The sequence below is a fragment of the Hemicordylus capensis genome, chromosome 2 (assembly GCF_027244095.1).
Source record: "Hemicordylus capensis ecotype Gifberg chromosome 2, rHemCap1.1.pri, whole genome shotgun sequence".
NCBI lineage: Eukaryota > Metazoa > Chordata > Lepidosauria > Squamata > Cordylidae > Hemicordylus > Hemicordylus capensis.
The window spans coordinates 225,691,121-225,705,510 of NC_069658.1; the positions used below are offsets into that span (position 1 = coordinate 225,691,121).

The window sequence follows — 14,390 nt, forward strand, 5'->3', positions numbered from 1 at the left end:
GGAATGTTTCACATCCACCTCTGCTCTGTGCATTGAGCTGGCTGGAGCTAAACTGAGATGAAGCACATCCCAAGTGCCAGGGGTGGTCAAGGATGCTCTTTGTCTTTGGGTGTGTCTACATCTCCCCTCTAAGAGCACCCCACTTCTTGTTCCTTTTTGGACACGTTGATCACTCACATTATTCAGGGTTTGTCCCACAAGGAACAGAGGCCTGCTGTGTGCACACAGCCACCGATCCCACAGTGTGGGCGCCAACTCTGTGTGGGTGTGCATGAATGTCCACACATTTTCGTGCTCTGCCTTTCCAGAAAAGAAACCTGATATTTCCACAAATGCATAACTGGTTGCATGTTGTCTGGGTGTTCCTGGGTAGGGCTGCTTTTTCAGACCCAAACCAAGGGGTCTAAGTGGACTTGACGTCCACTGAGTGTGCTGGCCTGCTCAGGAGAAAGAACAAAGCAAGAAGCAGAGGAGGAGAACCCGTTCCTCGGGATAGACGAGAACAGAGTTACTATTCATCACTTACAGCGGACATACTTTGCAGGATGGAAAACGTGATTGAAAAGGAGGAACGAAAGGGTGTTGGGGGGAAACGAATCTGGTAAGCAAGGGCTCATTGGGAAAGAACTTTCAAGCAAGGGCGTCGCTATAATTGGGCAGACCTGTTCCAGAAACACGTGCCACCCAAGAAGAGGGTTGTTTGGGGACCACCAGAGAAGAAGAAGGGCTGAGGGCACCTCCTGTGTAGTCTTGTACTGGGCCTGCTCTGGATGGGGGCCTGACCTGGCTGGGGGCATAACGGAGTGGAGAGCAGGACAGACTGGAGGTCTCCAAAGCATGCTGCCACCTCATCCTCTGCCCGCCCCTACCAAACAGCTGATTGTGGTGCAGGCACCGTCATGGCCCAGTGGCGACGTCACTTGCCAGCTGCACTGCCAGCTCATCAGCTGTTTGGTGGGTGACGAGGGTGGGTGGAACTTGGAGACACTCTTGGAGCCTGCCTGGCAGTGGCTTCTCCATCTAGTGAGTGGCGAGGGGAGGTGCAAAGGCGGCGGTGGAGGGGCGGCTGTTGTAAAAGCAAACATAAGCAGACACACAAACAACACCACAAAGTAAGTGCCACCATGCTGCAACCACCAATATCCCTGTTTGTCGCTCAGTTTACAGCATGCAGTTAATTTACAACAGACAAAAATATGGAGCAAAAGTACAGGGGGAAAAACTCAAAATAAGGGAGGGGTGCGTGCCCCCCCCCTCAGACCTTGATACGCCACTGCCTGCAAGTGGCCTGTGAAGAATTGTCCCAATTAGAGAAGCCGTCAGGTGGGACGTGCTCTTACTACGGATGAACCTCCCACAACACACACACACACTCCCCACAACCGCCACCCTGGCCCTTCCCAGCAACACTTCCCTGTGCTTGTGTGATTTTATAGTATTCACATGACAATCCAGATCAGACCTGATTCATGTTTGGTTTGAAGAATTAGCGGCAATACCAAGATTATAGCTAAGTATTTTTGACTTGTACAGCCTGCAGAAGTCTCTCATGATTTGTAGGAGACAAAAGCTCTCTCCACGCATTATGTTTAATGGACGTACAATCTGTGTACAGTGGCCAACCTGATACTCAGCAGTAAGGCCGCTTTGCATGTTTGCAAAGAGCCTTCGGCATCCCTGTGCTGAAGGTTTCTTTGGAGGGAGGGAGCAATGTTTGCATCTCTCCTCTCCCTGCAAAAGGCCATTCTCCTTGCATAAATATGAGCCCGAAGGTCATGGAGTCCTTTATGCAAGTGGAAAGGTCTTGTTCAGGTAGGGCAGAGTTGCGAAAATGGCTCTCCCTCTGCATCTGCTCAGCTGTGCAAGACACCTTCCGTGCAGGGACACCGAAGGCTCTTTGCAAGCACAAAGTCCCTTGTACCTGACTCACTGCTGTGTATCATGTCGGCCAGTATATGCCTGTACAGATCTCTACACACATACAGTAAGGCAGTTGATACGATTGAGAACTGGTTAGGGGAAGCATCCTACCTGGCTTTAGAAGCTGTGTGAACTCCCAATTTTTGATTGCGTGTGAGCAAACAGCTAGGCAGGAGGAAGGGGGAGTGATCATCTGCGAGAGAGGAGTTTGATAGGAAGGTGCCATCCTATTCAGCACTTTAATGGGGTAGGAGAATAAGCTGTCCTGCCCAGATCTCACACACGATCACACACACAGTCACTTCCCCCTCCTTCTGCCTAGTTTGCTCACACACAACTGAAAATCAGGAGTGCGCACAGCTCCCAAAGCTGAGTAGGACACGTTTCCTGTCCAGTTTTTTTTATTATGAGAACTGCCTTCAATATTCCTGCATTATGTTCAACACATACACAGCAGGGCACTTCCTACCTGTACCCTGCATCTGAGGGGCCTGCCCTGGACCCAGGTTCACTTTTTAAATGAGCGCAGTTACAATCACTCACACAATCACATGAACATAAGAACATAAGACCTTAAAACCTATCTGTTTGGCCTGGCATTCCAGGGTTTAAACAATTGACTGTTTTAAACTGTTTTAAATTGTTGCCCTGATTTCCAGGGTTTTTAGCTGTTTAATTGGTTTTATTGTGTTTTAATAGTTTGATTTTAATTATTAATTTGTTTTAATTGTTTTTATCATGCTGTAAACCGCCCTGAGCCATTTTGGAAGGGCGGTATATAAATCTGATAAAACAAACAAACAAACAAACAAATACATAAATAAGAAAGAACAGCCCTGCTGGATCAGGCCCAAGAAGGCCCATCTAGTCCAGCATCCTGTTTCGCACAGTGGCCCACTGTGCACACACATGTCTGTGTGTATAGACACTATGCCCATGTATAACATAATGGGCTCTTTTCACATGACCATATGGGGGTGTGCTGGAGGGAAGGTGTGCTCATACCTCATGCCTCCCAGACAACCCAAACCCCTGGAGCTTTCCCACACAGGGCTGTTACTTTGAATCCCCGCCGGAAAGGAGTGAGACACATCAGCCCCATTTACCCTGGAGTCCATGCGAGATATTTGGAAGCACCCTACACACAAATCGGGCTTTTCCTTCTGAATTTCACTTCATTCTAATTTATGTCTGAGTTTTAAAAATCCTGTATTTTACCGAAGTTTCCTGGAAAATCCGCAGCAAGGCGCTGAAGTCAGTCTTCTGCCTATGGAATGCAAACACAAAGCTGCCTAGCTGCCTTGCCTTCGACCCTGAGGCAAAGAGTGGGGAAACCAGTTTTCAGGATTTTGATCTTTGAACGTTTTTTTACAGGGGGGAGGTCCGGGAGGAGGGTTTGCAGTCTTTTGCAGAGAATGAATATGCCCTTGCGGAAAATGAGCCTGCCATCCAAGCTGGGATGGGGCTGCAAAAGCAGAGGTGATGCTGCAGGAGGGCTGACACATGCTGGGGACTGGTGTGTGTGTGTGTGTGTGTGTGTGTGTGTGTGTGTGTGTGTGTGTTGGGGTCGTGGTGGTGGGGCGAGGATTGGAAGCCAAGGCTGATGCCTAGCGGGTGGTCTGATGCACAAACTGGTTAAGCAGGAGCAGGGGTGTGCACTTCAACAGAGCCAGATCACAGAGGGTGCTTTAATTATTAGGCCCTTGGGGGCAAGGGAGGTGTGGCATCCTACCTCCTCCAGGAAGCCATTGGCTACAAGGAAAACATGGAAGTGAGCTGTGTGTGAACCTGCACCAAAGAAAAGTTGCAGTAGAGAGGGGAAAGGCTGCTTCCCTAATGCTGCGAGTTTCATTTGAAGTGGCTTCGCTCGTCAGATACTCCAAGAGCAGGAAGCACTGTGTGGGAAAGCTCCTGGTTGGATTTACTTATTTTCACACAATCGATCTTCTGGGTAAGAGCTGGGTCTTCCAGTATCCCACAGTGTATCATATGAGCGGCAGAGAGGCAGCCCTCAGTACTGCAGGAGCTCTGCTCTGCCTGGCCCCACTAGCCACAGGACTCGTTGATAAATATGGCCGCCTGTTCGTGGGAACAGTTTAAATCATGGTGGCGGCACAGATGACCAAGACAAATAGTTAGGACATCTCCGTTTTCGTTCAGCCTCATTTTTAACGTGGGTAGCAGATCTGGGCTACCCAGGTTCAGAACTGCTGGGTTGGGAGGGCACCCAGTGCCCCAGACTAGCACAGATTCTTGGGTTAACCCCCTCCTGACCAGGAATCTACGGTCATGAGCAGGGGTGTAACAAGGCTGGAGTGGGCCCAGAGACAAAATTTTAAAATGGGCCCCTCGCTGATACACACACACACATCACAATATATAGTGCACTCACACTCACACCCCCATTATGCCAGCTTCTCTAGAAAACTCCACTCCCTCGCTTTAACCCCGTCCCTCCACCCTCCCATGGGGAAGAGCGCTCCCAGGTCAGAGTTGCTTCTGCAGACAAGGACTTTGCTGCATGCATGCCGCCTTTGCTCCAAACTTGGGGTTGGCTTTTCCATGGCACCGAAGCTCTGCGGGTGTTGGGGAGTAATGTGACTTGCCTCTGGGGGGGGGGCCTTGAGGCGTGGGGGCCCCCAGGGAGCCGCCTCCCCTTGCCTAATGGTAGTTACGCCCCTGGTCATGAGAATAGGCTCAATATCTGAATAGGGATAAAAAGTCTCTCTGCATCAGCTGACTTTCCCCCTCACATGGCGGTCTGGGGCATGGGAGGAGGCATGTTTTGTTGTTCACCTTTCAGCCCTGTTCACGTGTAAAGCAGGTGGAGGCAGGGGCCTTATTTGTACATTAGAAAAGATTGAGAGGAGCTGAGCCCCACCTCTTCCTCTGCCTTTCCTCCCGGCATTCCTGGCCCTTTTCTCTCCAGCCTGGCTCACTTCCAGCGTCAGAGGTGGACTGGGGCACAAAGGAGTTTGAGTGAAGACGCAGAGGAGGAGGAGGAGGAGGAGTGGGAGGAGGTCTCTTTCCACTCACCTGTCTCTTTTCATGCAACCATATGACCCTTCCCCCACTTGATACATGAGTAAAGCAGTCACATGCATCAACCCGCCACAGCTAGTTTTGCTCCTGATATGTTCCTGACACCTAGCAAATTTAGGAGAAGTCAGCGGTCGTAAAAAGAGCTCTAATGTTCCTCCACTGTGGAGTGAGCCCAGCTTCATAGCTGAAATGACAGGTGTGCAAATCAGTAAATTGAATGTTGGCTCAGCCCCCCTGATTTAAGTCAGTCCTCCCCCCCTTTACAACAAATTGAGAAGCACAGCTTGGACTTTTATATATCCATCCATTGGTCATTCTATTAATTACAAAGTAGTTCTCTTGTTTTGTAAAAACAAAAGTGTAAAACTGCTCTGGGAACTGTGAAAAAGGAGGTTTGGGATGACAGTTGTATGGGCACCAGCCAATCACAGCTGGCTTTTACTGTCAACTTTTTTCAGCTCCTGACTTGGGAGGGGAATCGATTTGTTTTTGGACTTCCAGATCATCCCCACTGCTTTAAGGATGTTGCCTGTCTTCACCTTTTTGCTTTTTTAGAGAGCCAGTGCGGTGCAGTGGTTAGAGTGATGGGCTAGGACCAGGGAGACCGGAGTTCAAATCCTCATTCAGTCATGCAGCTCACTGGGTGACTCTGAGCTAGTCACTTATCTCTCAGCCTAGCCTACCTCACAGGGTTCTTGTTAGGATAAACATCACCATGTATACTGCTCTGGGCTTCTTGGAGGAAGAGCGGAATATCAATGTAAAAATAAAATAAATTAAAATTAAATTAAGTACTGACTTTCCCATAAGGTTCTTTGTAATGTCCCATGATATCCCCTGTTTTGCAAACAGCACATTGCAGCACCATCATCAGAAATTGCAGCAAACCACTGTGGGGGGGGGGACTGTTTGGGGTACCATCTCCTAGGGCAGGGTTCTCCTGCAAAAAAAACCCTTGTAATGACTGGGGGATGTGCAAGAGCACTGGAGCCTGCCTGAGCATGTGTATGCAGAAAGTAGTTCTGGAAGAAAAAACACAGAGGAATAATTCAAAATAATCACCATGGTGGGGAAAGGGAGGGGAGGGGGGGTCATGGAAGTTTCTGGTAGGGGCTGTTGTTCTTTGGGCAGGGACCTTCACTTCATCCCCCCTCCTGTTATTTCCTTCCTTAAGCCCACCTTGTGGGCTTTGGGTGTCTGATCCAAAGTATTCTTTTTTTATCTCCTGCAGGGTGGCCCTGGATTGAAAGGCAACGAGGGGCCAGCTGGGCCCCCAGGACCAGCCGTGAGTACTTCTGCTTTTGCCCGCTCCCCTGATCCCCTGATCTTCCATCCCTTACCTCCACTTTCCTTCCAACACTCTGGGGGGTCAGACCCTCACTCTGTCTCTCCTGAGATCAGGCATGTGGGGAGGGGAGGAGGGGAAGCAACCCTCCATGGGGCTCCTTTGATCCGAGCATTGTGATTTCAGGAAGCAATTCATTAAGTGGGATTATCAGGAAGTTATTTATTAAGAAAACAAAAAGAAACATTGAAACATGATTTCTTCCATCCCATGTGCCATAGGAGTCTTGGCTGAAGTAGGGCAAGGAGGATGTTGCAGAACTCTGGTAAACTGGAAGTGCCCAACAACAGAAATTACATTTAAGAAAACTGCAGTGTTTCCCGACGTTCTGCCCCTGGTGCAGACAGAGAATTGTGGGATGAGCTAGTGTGTGGTGGCGAATCTCTGACTGAGCGGACGTGTTCCATGACCACGAGCCACCCCAGGCTGTTCAAGAAACGGGGCCACCGAGCACTGCTCACCTGATGCCTCTTCCCCCCCCCCATGAGACAGAAGGCACTCATCCCTCATATTTTGTTTAGACTGCCCCTGAACATGGAGGTTCCATTCTGAGCTGTCATGCCGCTGAGAGATTGATTCGCTAGAAATCTGTTTAACCTTTTCACTGCAAGCAATGTGGATCCAGTTTCCTTGTTTACTTTCATTTGTTCTTGGGACAATTCAGATTTATTGGCCTCCATTTCAGCTCAGACTGTGTCCTCTGTTCAGTGAGCTTTGAGCATCCCACTGGTCTGTGGCAGCTGGTGATAGCTATGGGGTTGTCCACTGCTGGTGGGATAGTGCGATTCCGGTGAAGCAGCTCCAGGTGCAAGCCTATCCCAGAACTCAGCCTCCTCCAGGATTTGGCTCAAACATCCTTTCTCTTTTGCTTCTTTCAGGGATCTCCAGGGGAGAGGGGGGCATCTGGCTCAGGAGGCCCCATTGGACCCCCAGGGAGGCCTGGGCCACAAGGACCACCTGGCCCTGCTGGGGAGAAGGGTGTGCCTGTGAGTATGGGGCAGAGCCAGGACTCCTCTTGGAGGGGATGGGGTGTGTGTGAACTGGGCTGAAGTGAAACAGAGTGTGTGGGGTGGGGGCGGTGGAAATGGGGCATGATGAGTGAGACTGTGGGACAGAATGTGAGTGACTCAACATGCAAGTGTGGGGTGGGTTATGGCTGAGAGCCAGGAGGATCTCCACAGAGGAGGAGCCAGGAACCCTAAGAAGTGGTGCTGGCAACCCTGACTCCAGGATCCCCTGAGAAAAGAGAAGGGGGTCTTGGAATCCTAGGCACTGGGTGTGGGATGAGGCTCGGAGTCAGCTGCCTGTGCATGCCCCCTTCCCTTACCCTCTCCCTCTCTTCTTCTTCAGGGTGAGAAAGGCCCCATTGGCCCCGCTGGCCGTGATGGCGTCCAGGGCCCTGTCGGTTTGCCTGGCCCTGCTGGTCCCCCCGGGGGCCCAGGTGAGGATGGCGATAAGGTAAGAGCCCAGAGCTGCCTGTGGCCTCTGCACGGCCCCTTGCCCATCCCCAGGGCATCTGGCCTGACGCGAGTGTGTGTCTCTCTTTCTCTCTGCAGGGTGAAGTGGGAGATCCGGGGCAGAAGGGCAGCAAAGGTGGAAAAGGGGAGCATGTAAGTGGCTGAGGGCACCCCAAATCCTGGGGAAGGGGAGGGGAATTGTTGGGGAGGAAAGCCTCTTGGCTCCCCCTTCCCTAACTATGATCTTTCTCCCTGCAGGGGCCACCGGGGCCTCCTGGGCCATTGGGTCCTCTCGGGCAACCAGGAGCTGCGGTAAGGACCTCTCTAGGGTGGGATTTTCCTCCCGTCTCCACCACCGTAGACACTTGCCGAGGGACTCCATGTGCTTCCCTTTCAGGGCAGGGGGCGGCATCCTCCACAGTGAGGGGCAGTGCTGTCCTCTTGCAGTAGACTTACGGCCTCCTCTTCACCCAAGCGGTGAAGTTTCTTCCACCCCTGCAGTGCAGCGCCCGGAGTCTCTTCCCTCTCTGCAGCATGGGAGATGCCAGGCGTAACTGCTCACAGGCACACAGGAAGAGCTGCCTTACTTCAAGTCAGACCGTATGGTCTACACCAGGGGTACCCTTGAGACTCCGGATGTTGCTGGAACTCCAACTCCCATCATCCCCAGCCATTGGGATGATGGGAGTTGTAGTTCTGCAACATCTGGAGTACCACAGGTGGGGAACCCCTGGCCTCCACTGACTGGTAGCAGCTCTCTTCAGATAGGCCTTTCCTAGCCCTACTTGGAGATGCTGCCAGGGATTGAATCTGGGACCTTCTGTTTGCAAAGCAGGAGCTATGCGACTAAGATATGGTCCCTCCCTTTAAGAAGATAGGAGGCTGCCTTCTTCCAAGTCAGGCCCCTGGTCCTTCTAGTTAAGTCTTGTCTACACTGACTGGCAGCGGCTCTCCAAGGTTCCAGGCAAGAGTTCTTCCCCAGCCCTACCTGGAGATGCTGCCAGGGAGTGAGACTGGGACCTTCCTGCATGCAAGCAGAGGTTCTGCCACTGAGCTACGGAGAAGACCTCACAGCGGACAGCAGTCACATGTGGTCACCCATCCAAATGTAAACCAGGGCAGACCCTGCTTAGCACAGCAGACAAGTATGTGCTCACTCCCACAAGACCAGCTCAGCGCTCCTCCTTTGTGGTGTGAGGTTCCAGCCTCACAGGAGTGCCGTGTGGGAAACATCAGCTCCTGCTGATGCCCGAACAACGCAGCTTCTCTTTGCTAGAATGCATTAGAATGCAGCAGTGCTGTTCCTGAATTGAGCAGGGTGGCCAAGTGATCCCTCTGGGGTGGGCATCTGAGATGTCTGCGGTGCTTTCTGTCTCATCTCTGTCTTTCTGCTCTCCCTTTAGGGTGCTGATGGAGAACCTGGAGCGAGGGGTCCCCAAGGCCACTTTGGGGCAAAGGGAGATGAGGGGACGCGAGGCTTCAATGGGCCTCCTGGGCCGATCGGCTTGCAGGTGATCTTGGGAAGCTGCTGTCTACTGAGTCAGACCTTTGGTCCATCTAGCTCAGTCTTGTCTACACTGACTGGCAGCAGCTCTCCCAGGTTTCAGGCAGGAGTCTCTCCCAGCCCGACCTGGAGATGCTGCCAGGGAGTGAACCTGGGACACCTTCTGCATGCAAAGCCGATTAGGCTTTCAATGAGCTACGACTCCATCCTTTCCTGCCAGCACCAGCTGACTGACATTCTCTCTCTGGACAGGGTCTGCCAGGACCATCTGGGGAAAAGGGAGAGACTGGAGACGTGGGTCCCATGGTAAGGAAGGACTCGACATCGCCCCTCTTTCTTTTTCATAGTGAAATGTTTTCCAGACCCCACTTCACCCTGTCGTTTTCTCTGCACAGGGACCCCCGGGACCCCCAGGACCCCGAGGCCCAGCTGGACCTTCTGGAGCTGATGTGAGTGCCCCCACCCTCTGCCAAGACTTTCCTCCACTTTAACTTGTTTTCAGAGTTGGCTTCAGGACTAACAAATGCCAATCTCTCCTCCCATACACCCACAGGGACCACAAGGCCCCCCAGGAGGCATTGGAAACCTGGGCCCCCCAGGACAGAAGGTAAGTGGGGTATGATGGGCTGAAAGCCAGGACACTTGGGTTCTCAGGAAGCTGCCTGATACTGAGTCAGACCCTTAGTCCATCTAACTCAGCATTGTCTACTCTACACTGACTGGCAGGTGCTCTCCAAGGTTTCAGGCAGGAGTCTTTCCCAGTCCAACCTGGAGATGCTGGAGTGAACCTAGGACCTTTTGGCTCTTCCACTAAGCTACGACCCCATCCCCAAAGGGGGATTTCTTACTTCACATGTAGTCACCCATCCAAATGCAAACCAGGGCAGACCCTACTTAGCAAAGGGGGCAATGGATACATGCATGCCTGCTGCTGCAAGACCAGCTCTCCTCCCTTGAAAGTCAGGATGGGGGAGCCAGAAAGTTAGCTGGGAGGCAGGAAGCACCCTTGGGTTTCCAGCAAAGCGAATGGGGTTTGGGGGGCGTTGATTTACGGGAGGGGTTCCCCTCTCTGCTGCGCTCCCTGGGCCTGATCCCGATTCCGATCCTTGTCTCAGAATTGCACTCAGGACAGTCTGCTTGCCTTTAGCATTTAGAGGGCAATTTCAAGACTGGAGGGTGGGCAGAATTTGCCAGGAGACCCAGCACCTGCATCCCACCCCAGCTGGGCCGCTAATCTCCTTCTGTCCTTTCAGGGCGAGCCGGGTGAACAGGGTGGACCTGGGGTAACCGGAGAGCCAGGTGGCAAGGTGAGTGTCTTCCTTCCCCTCCCCATTTGCCTGCCCTTCAACCACCACCATGCCTGGCTTCACCTGCCCCTTTACAGCCGGCAGAAGACGATGAAGAAGGTTCACTGGTTCCACATATGTGGTGCAAGCACCCTTAAGCAGGGGTTCTTGACTTTGGGTCCACAGATGTTGCTGGTCTACAACTCCCATCAGCCCTAGCCACAATGGCCAGAGGATGATGGGAGTTGTAGTTCATCTGGATCTGGGGACCTCGGATCTGGAGACCAAAGGCTGAGAGCCTGTGCCCTAAACCATCTGTAGCCCCTCCTGTTCACACGTTCTCTTCCCTCCACCCCACCTGGACTCCTGTCCTCCACTCCCCCTTTAAGAATCTAGGAAGAGCCCTTGTCTCCCTACCCACTTTTAAGAAGAGCCCTTGGTGAATCGGGCCCACAATGAATCCATTTAGCCCAGCATCCTGTTTCCCACAGTGGCCGACTGGATGTCTCAATGGGAAGCCTGCAAGCCGAGCACGGGAGCAAGAGCTCTTCCCTGCTGTCACTCCCCAGCAAGCAGTTTTCAGGGGTATACTGCTTCTGAATATGGAGGTTCCATTAGCCATAATGACTGTTTCTCCTTCCAGGGCCCACGGGGTGAAAGAGGAGAGAAAGGAGAAGCTGGTGCTGCTGGCACAGCAGGGCCCCCTGGTGGAAAGGGGCCCCCCGGAGATGATGGACCCAAAGGCAACCCTGTAAGTGATACTGCAGGAAAAGGACAGGGCTGGGGAGTGGGAGACAAAAGTGGGGCCAAGAGAGGAGAATGCTGCTGCAGTCCAGAGCGAATGACCCACACAGATTCTGCAGAAATTAGTCCTGTTAAGAAACTCAGATGCGCTCTTCTCTGAGGAAGCACAGCTGGAGACAGACCATTGTTTCATCAGAGAGGAAAGCAATTTAGAAGACTTGTCGCTGCTGGTGAGGTGGCCACGCATCTCATTTTTGTGCATCTGGTCAATGGGTTCAGCAGGTTTTGGTATTTTTCCGAAGCCTGTAAAACCTGTTTGATCGTAAGTGATAGAGGGTCAAAAGGGGTTAACTAACCCCTGCTAAGTGGACCAAAAGATGCCTTCGAAAGTGGTGTCTCCCATTTAGCAGGGGAGAGCGACTGTACCTATTCAGCCCAGCATAGCATCCTCCCAGTGGCTCTCCTTTGATTGTAGCCCCTTTGGGGCAGGGAACCACTTTCTATTCCTTTTGCTATGCAAACTGCTTTGTGAACTGATGCTGTTGAAAACTGACATATAGATTATGCTGATTATGATGAAATACATATACATAATGAGAAGCAAAATGTACCTCAAACAGTTTTCAGGTCTCTTACCATTTTCTGTCTGTCTCCTGCTGATATGGACAATTTCGTTTAGCCCAGGGGTTCTCAACCATGGGTCTCCAAATGTTGCTGGACTACAACTCCCATCATCCCCAGCCACAGTGGACTTTGGACTTTGTAGCTTGGGGTGGTGGGAGCTGTAGTCCAACAAGATTTGGGGACCTAAGTTGGAGAACCTCCGGCTTAGTCAATAATTCATAGAATCATCATTAGTGTCAGTGGTTTGGTTTTTTAAAAAAATTCTGAAGTCATTTTCTTTTTACACTTACATTGTACCGGTTTTGCTAAAACACAGTTATCAGCTCACAATAGTATCTGTTATAAACCATGAATTTAGTCTTCTTCTTCATCTTTATCTTTGTCATCTGCATTAAAAAGCATCTTATATATAGATCATGCTTCCTAATCTAGGAACATAGGAAGCTGCCATATACTGAGTCAGACCATTGGTCCTTCTAGCTCAGTATTGTCTACACAGACTGGCAGCGGCTTCTCCAAGGTTGCAGGCAGGAATCTCTCTCAGCCCTATCTTGGAGATGCCAGGGAGGGAACTTGGAGCCTAGATGCTCTTCCCAGAGCGACCCCATCCCCTGGGGCGAATATCTTGCAGTGCTCACATATCAAATCTCCCATTCATATGCAACCAGGGCGGACCCTGCATGCTTGCCTACCACAAGATCAGCTCTCCTCTGTTTTACTTAATCCATGAAAGAATACTTTTTAAAAATTACTATAGACAATTCACTCTTTGAAAGAAATGGTTTAAAACAAGAGTTCTCAGACTTGGGTCCCCAAATGTTATTGGACTATGATTCCTATCATCCCAAGACCACTGTAGTGGCACAAAATCTGGGGACCAGTGTTCCATGTAACAGAGATTCCCAGATGTTTTTGATTACAACTCCCATCATCCCCAGCCAAGGGCCATTGCATCTGGGGATTCTGGGAGTGGTAGTTAACAACATCTGGGAATTGTACGGGGAACAACCCAAGGTGGAGAACCCCTGGGTTAGTATGAAGCTGCCACTCCACTGGGTTAAGAGCGTGTGGGGTGGAATGAGGGGAGGGAGGCGGGATGCTGTTCTCCCCAGAGTGCCTGATGTCTCTTTCTCTCTTTCAGGGGCCGGTTGGTTTCCCTGGAGATCCAGGCCCCCCAGGTGAAATGGGACCCCGGGTGAGTATCCCTTCCCCTGATGTTCTCTCTTTGGAGAGGCCGTGCTGGAGCCAGCCCTGAAGGTATCAGGATCTTGGCCAAGGACCAACCCTACCTGTCTTCCTCCTCACCTAGGGCCAAGATGGAGCCAAAGGTGACCGGGGAGAAGATGGTGAACCAGGAGAAGCGGTAAGCGAGTGCCCTGGTCGGTTGATTTTGCTTGTGGTGGTTCTAGGCCTCTCTTGCACACACGTAATTAAAGTACCAAATATTCTCCCTCCCTCCCCACCGCCACCACCCCACTCCATTTTCCATGCTAGTAACAGTCCCCTTGTCACAACAACCTCTTTTACCCAATTCTTTGGAGCCAGCATGGTATAGTGGTTAGAGTGTTGGACTAGTACTGGGAAGACCCAAGTTTGAATCCATATTCAGCCATGAAACTCCTCAGGTGACTCTGGGCCAGTCAGTTCTCTCTCAGTCTAACCTACCTCACAGGGTTGCTGTGAGGATAAGCATAAGCATAACCATGCCCACCGTGGGATATAAATGTAGTAAATAAATCAATCAGTTATCCTGTGTCCAGCCTGGCCCCATGTTCATCTGATCTCTTTTCCATCCCCTCTAGGGTTCTCCAGGTCCAACTGGTGAGAATGGCCCTCCTGGTCCCCTGGGGAAGAGGGTAAGTTGTGGTCCTCTAGAAAGTGTGTGTGAGACTAGTGACAGGGCCTCTTCGGTTGTGGCCCCTCGGCTGTATTGGAAGACCCATCTTTTTAGAGAGGCTTTAAAATGTTTGATCTGCAGCTTATATCTGTTTTTTAAAAAACCTTTTAACTTTTAAATTTGGTTTTAATGGGGTCCTGTTTTTAGTTACTCTTTAAATTAATTTTATTCATTGAGATAGATAAGTTTATTCAGTCATTGACCAGCAAATTAATTTTATTCATTTTATATGAATTGTGGTGATGGCCATCAGCTTGGATTCCTTTAAAAGGGGGTTTAGACAAATTCATGGAGAAGAGGTCTATCAATGGCCACTAGTCTGGTGGCTATAGTCCACCACCAGCCTCAGAGGCAAGATGCCTCTGAATCCCAGTTGCAGGGGAGCAACAGCAAGAGAGGGGACATGTCTTCACCTCTTGCCTGTGGGCTCCACAGAGTCATCTGATGGGCCTCTGTGTGAAACAGGACGCTGGACCAGACAGGCCTTGGGCCTGATCCAGCTGGGCTTTTCTTATGTTCTTACAGTTTTATGTTGTTTTATCTGTTTTATAAAGCTTGTGAGCCACTACCA

General features: G+C 51.0%; 1 protein-coding gene across 7 annotated transcripts in view; it reads left to right on the forward strand.

Moving 5' to 3' along the window:
* Positions 1–14,390, forward strand: part of COL11A2 (collagen type XI alpha 2 chain) — a 123,176-nt gene that overhangs the window by 84,991 nt on the left and 23,795 nt on the right. For all 7 annotated transcript variants that reach the window (XM_053296171.1, XM_053296175.1, XM_053296176.1 and 4 more), the window contains 14 exons: positions 6,194–6,247; positions 7,186–7,293; positions 7,658–7,765; positions 7,864–7,917; positions 8,023–8,076; positions 9,168–9,275; positions 9,521–9,574; positions 9,664–9,717; positions 9,822–9,875; positions 10,522–10,575; positions 11,198–11,305; positions 13,064–13,117; positions 13,232–13,285; positions 13,725–13,778. In XM_053296171.1, the coding sequence (XP_053152146.1) occupies positions 6,194–6,247; positions 7,186–7,293; positions 7,658–7,765; positions 7,864–7,917; positions 8,023–8,076; positions 9,168–9,275; positions 9,521–9,574; positions 9,664–9,717; positions 9,822–9,875; positions 10,522–10,575; positions 11,198–11,305; positions 13,064–13,117; positions 13,232–13,285; positions 13,725–13,778 (972 nt within the window). The remainder of the gene's footprint in view (positions 1–6,193; positions 6,248–7,185; positions 7,294–7,657; positions 7,766–7,863; positions 7,918–8,022; positions 8,077–9,167; positions 9,276–9,520; positions 9,575–9,663; positions 9,718–9,821; positions 9,876–10,521; positions 10,576–11,197; positions 11,306–13,063; positions 13,118–13,231; positions 13,286–13,724; positions 13,779–14,390) is intronic.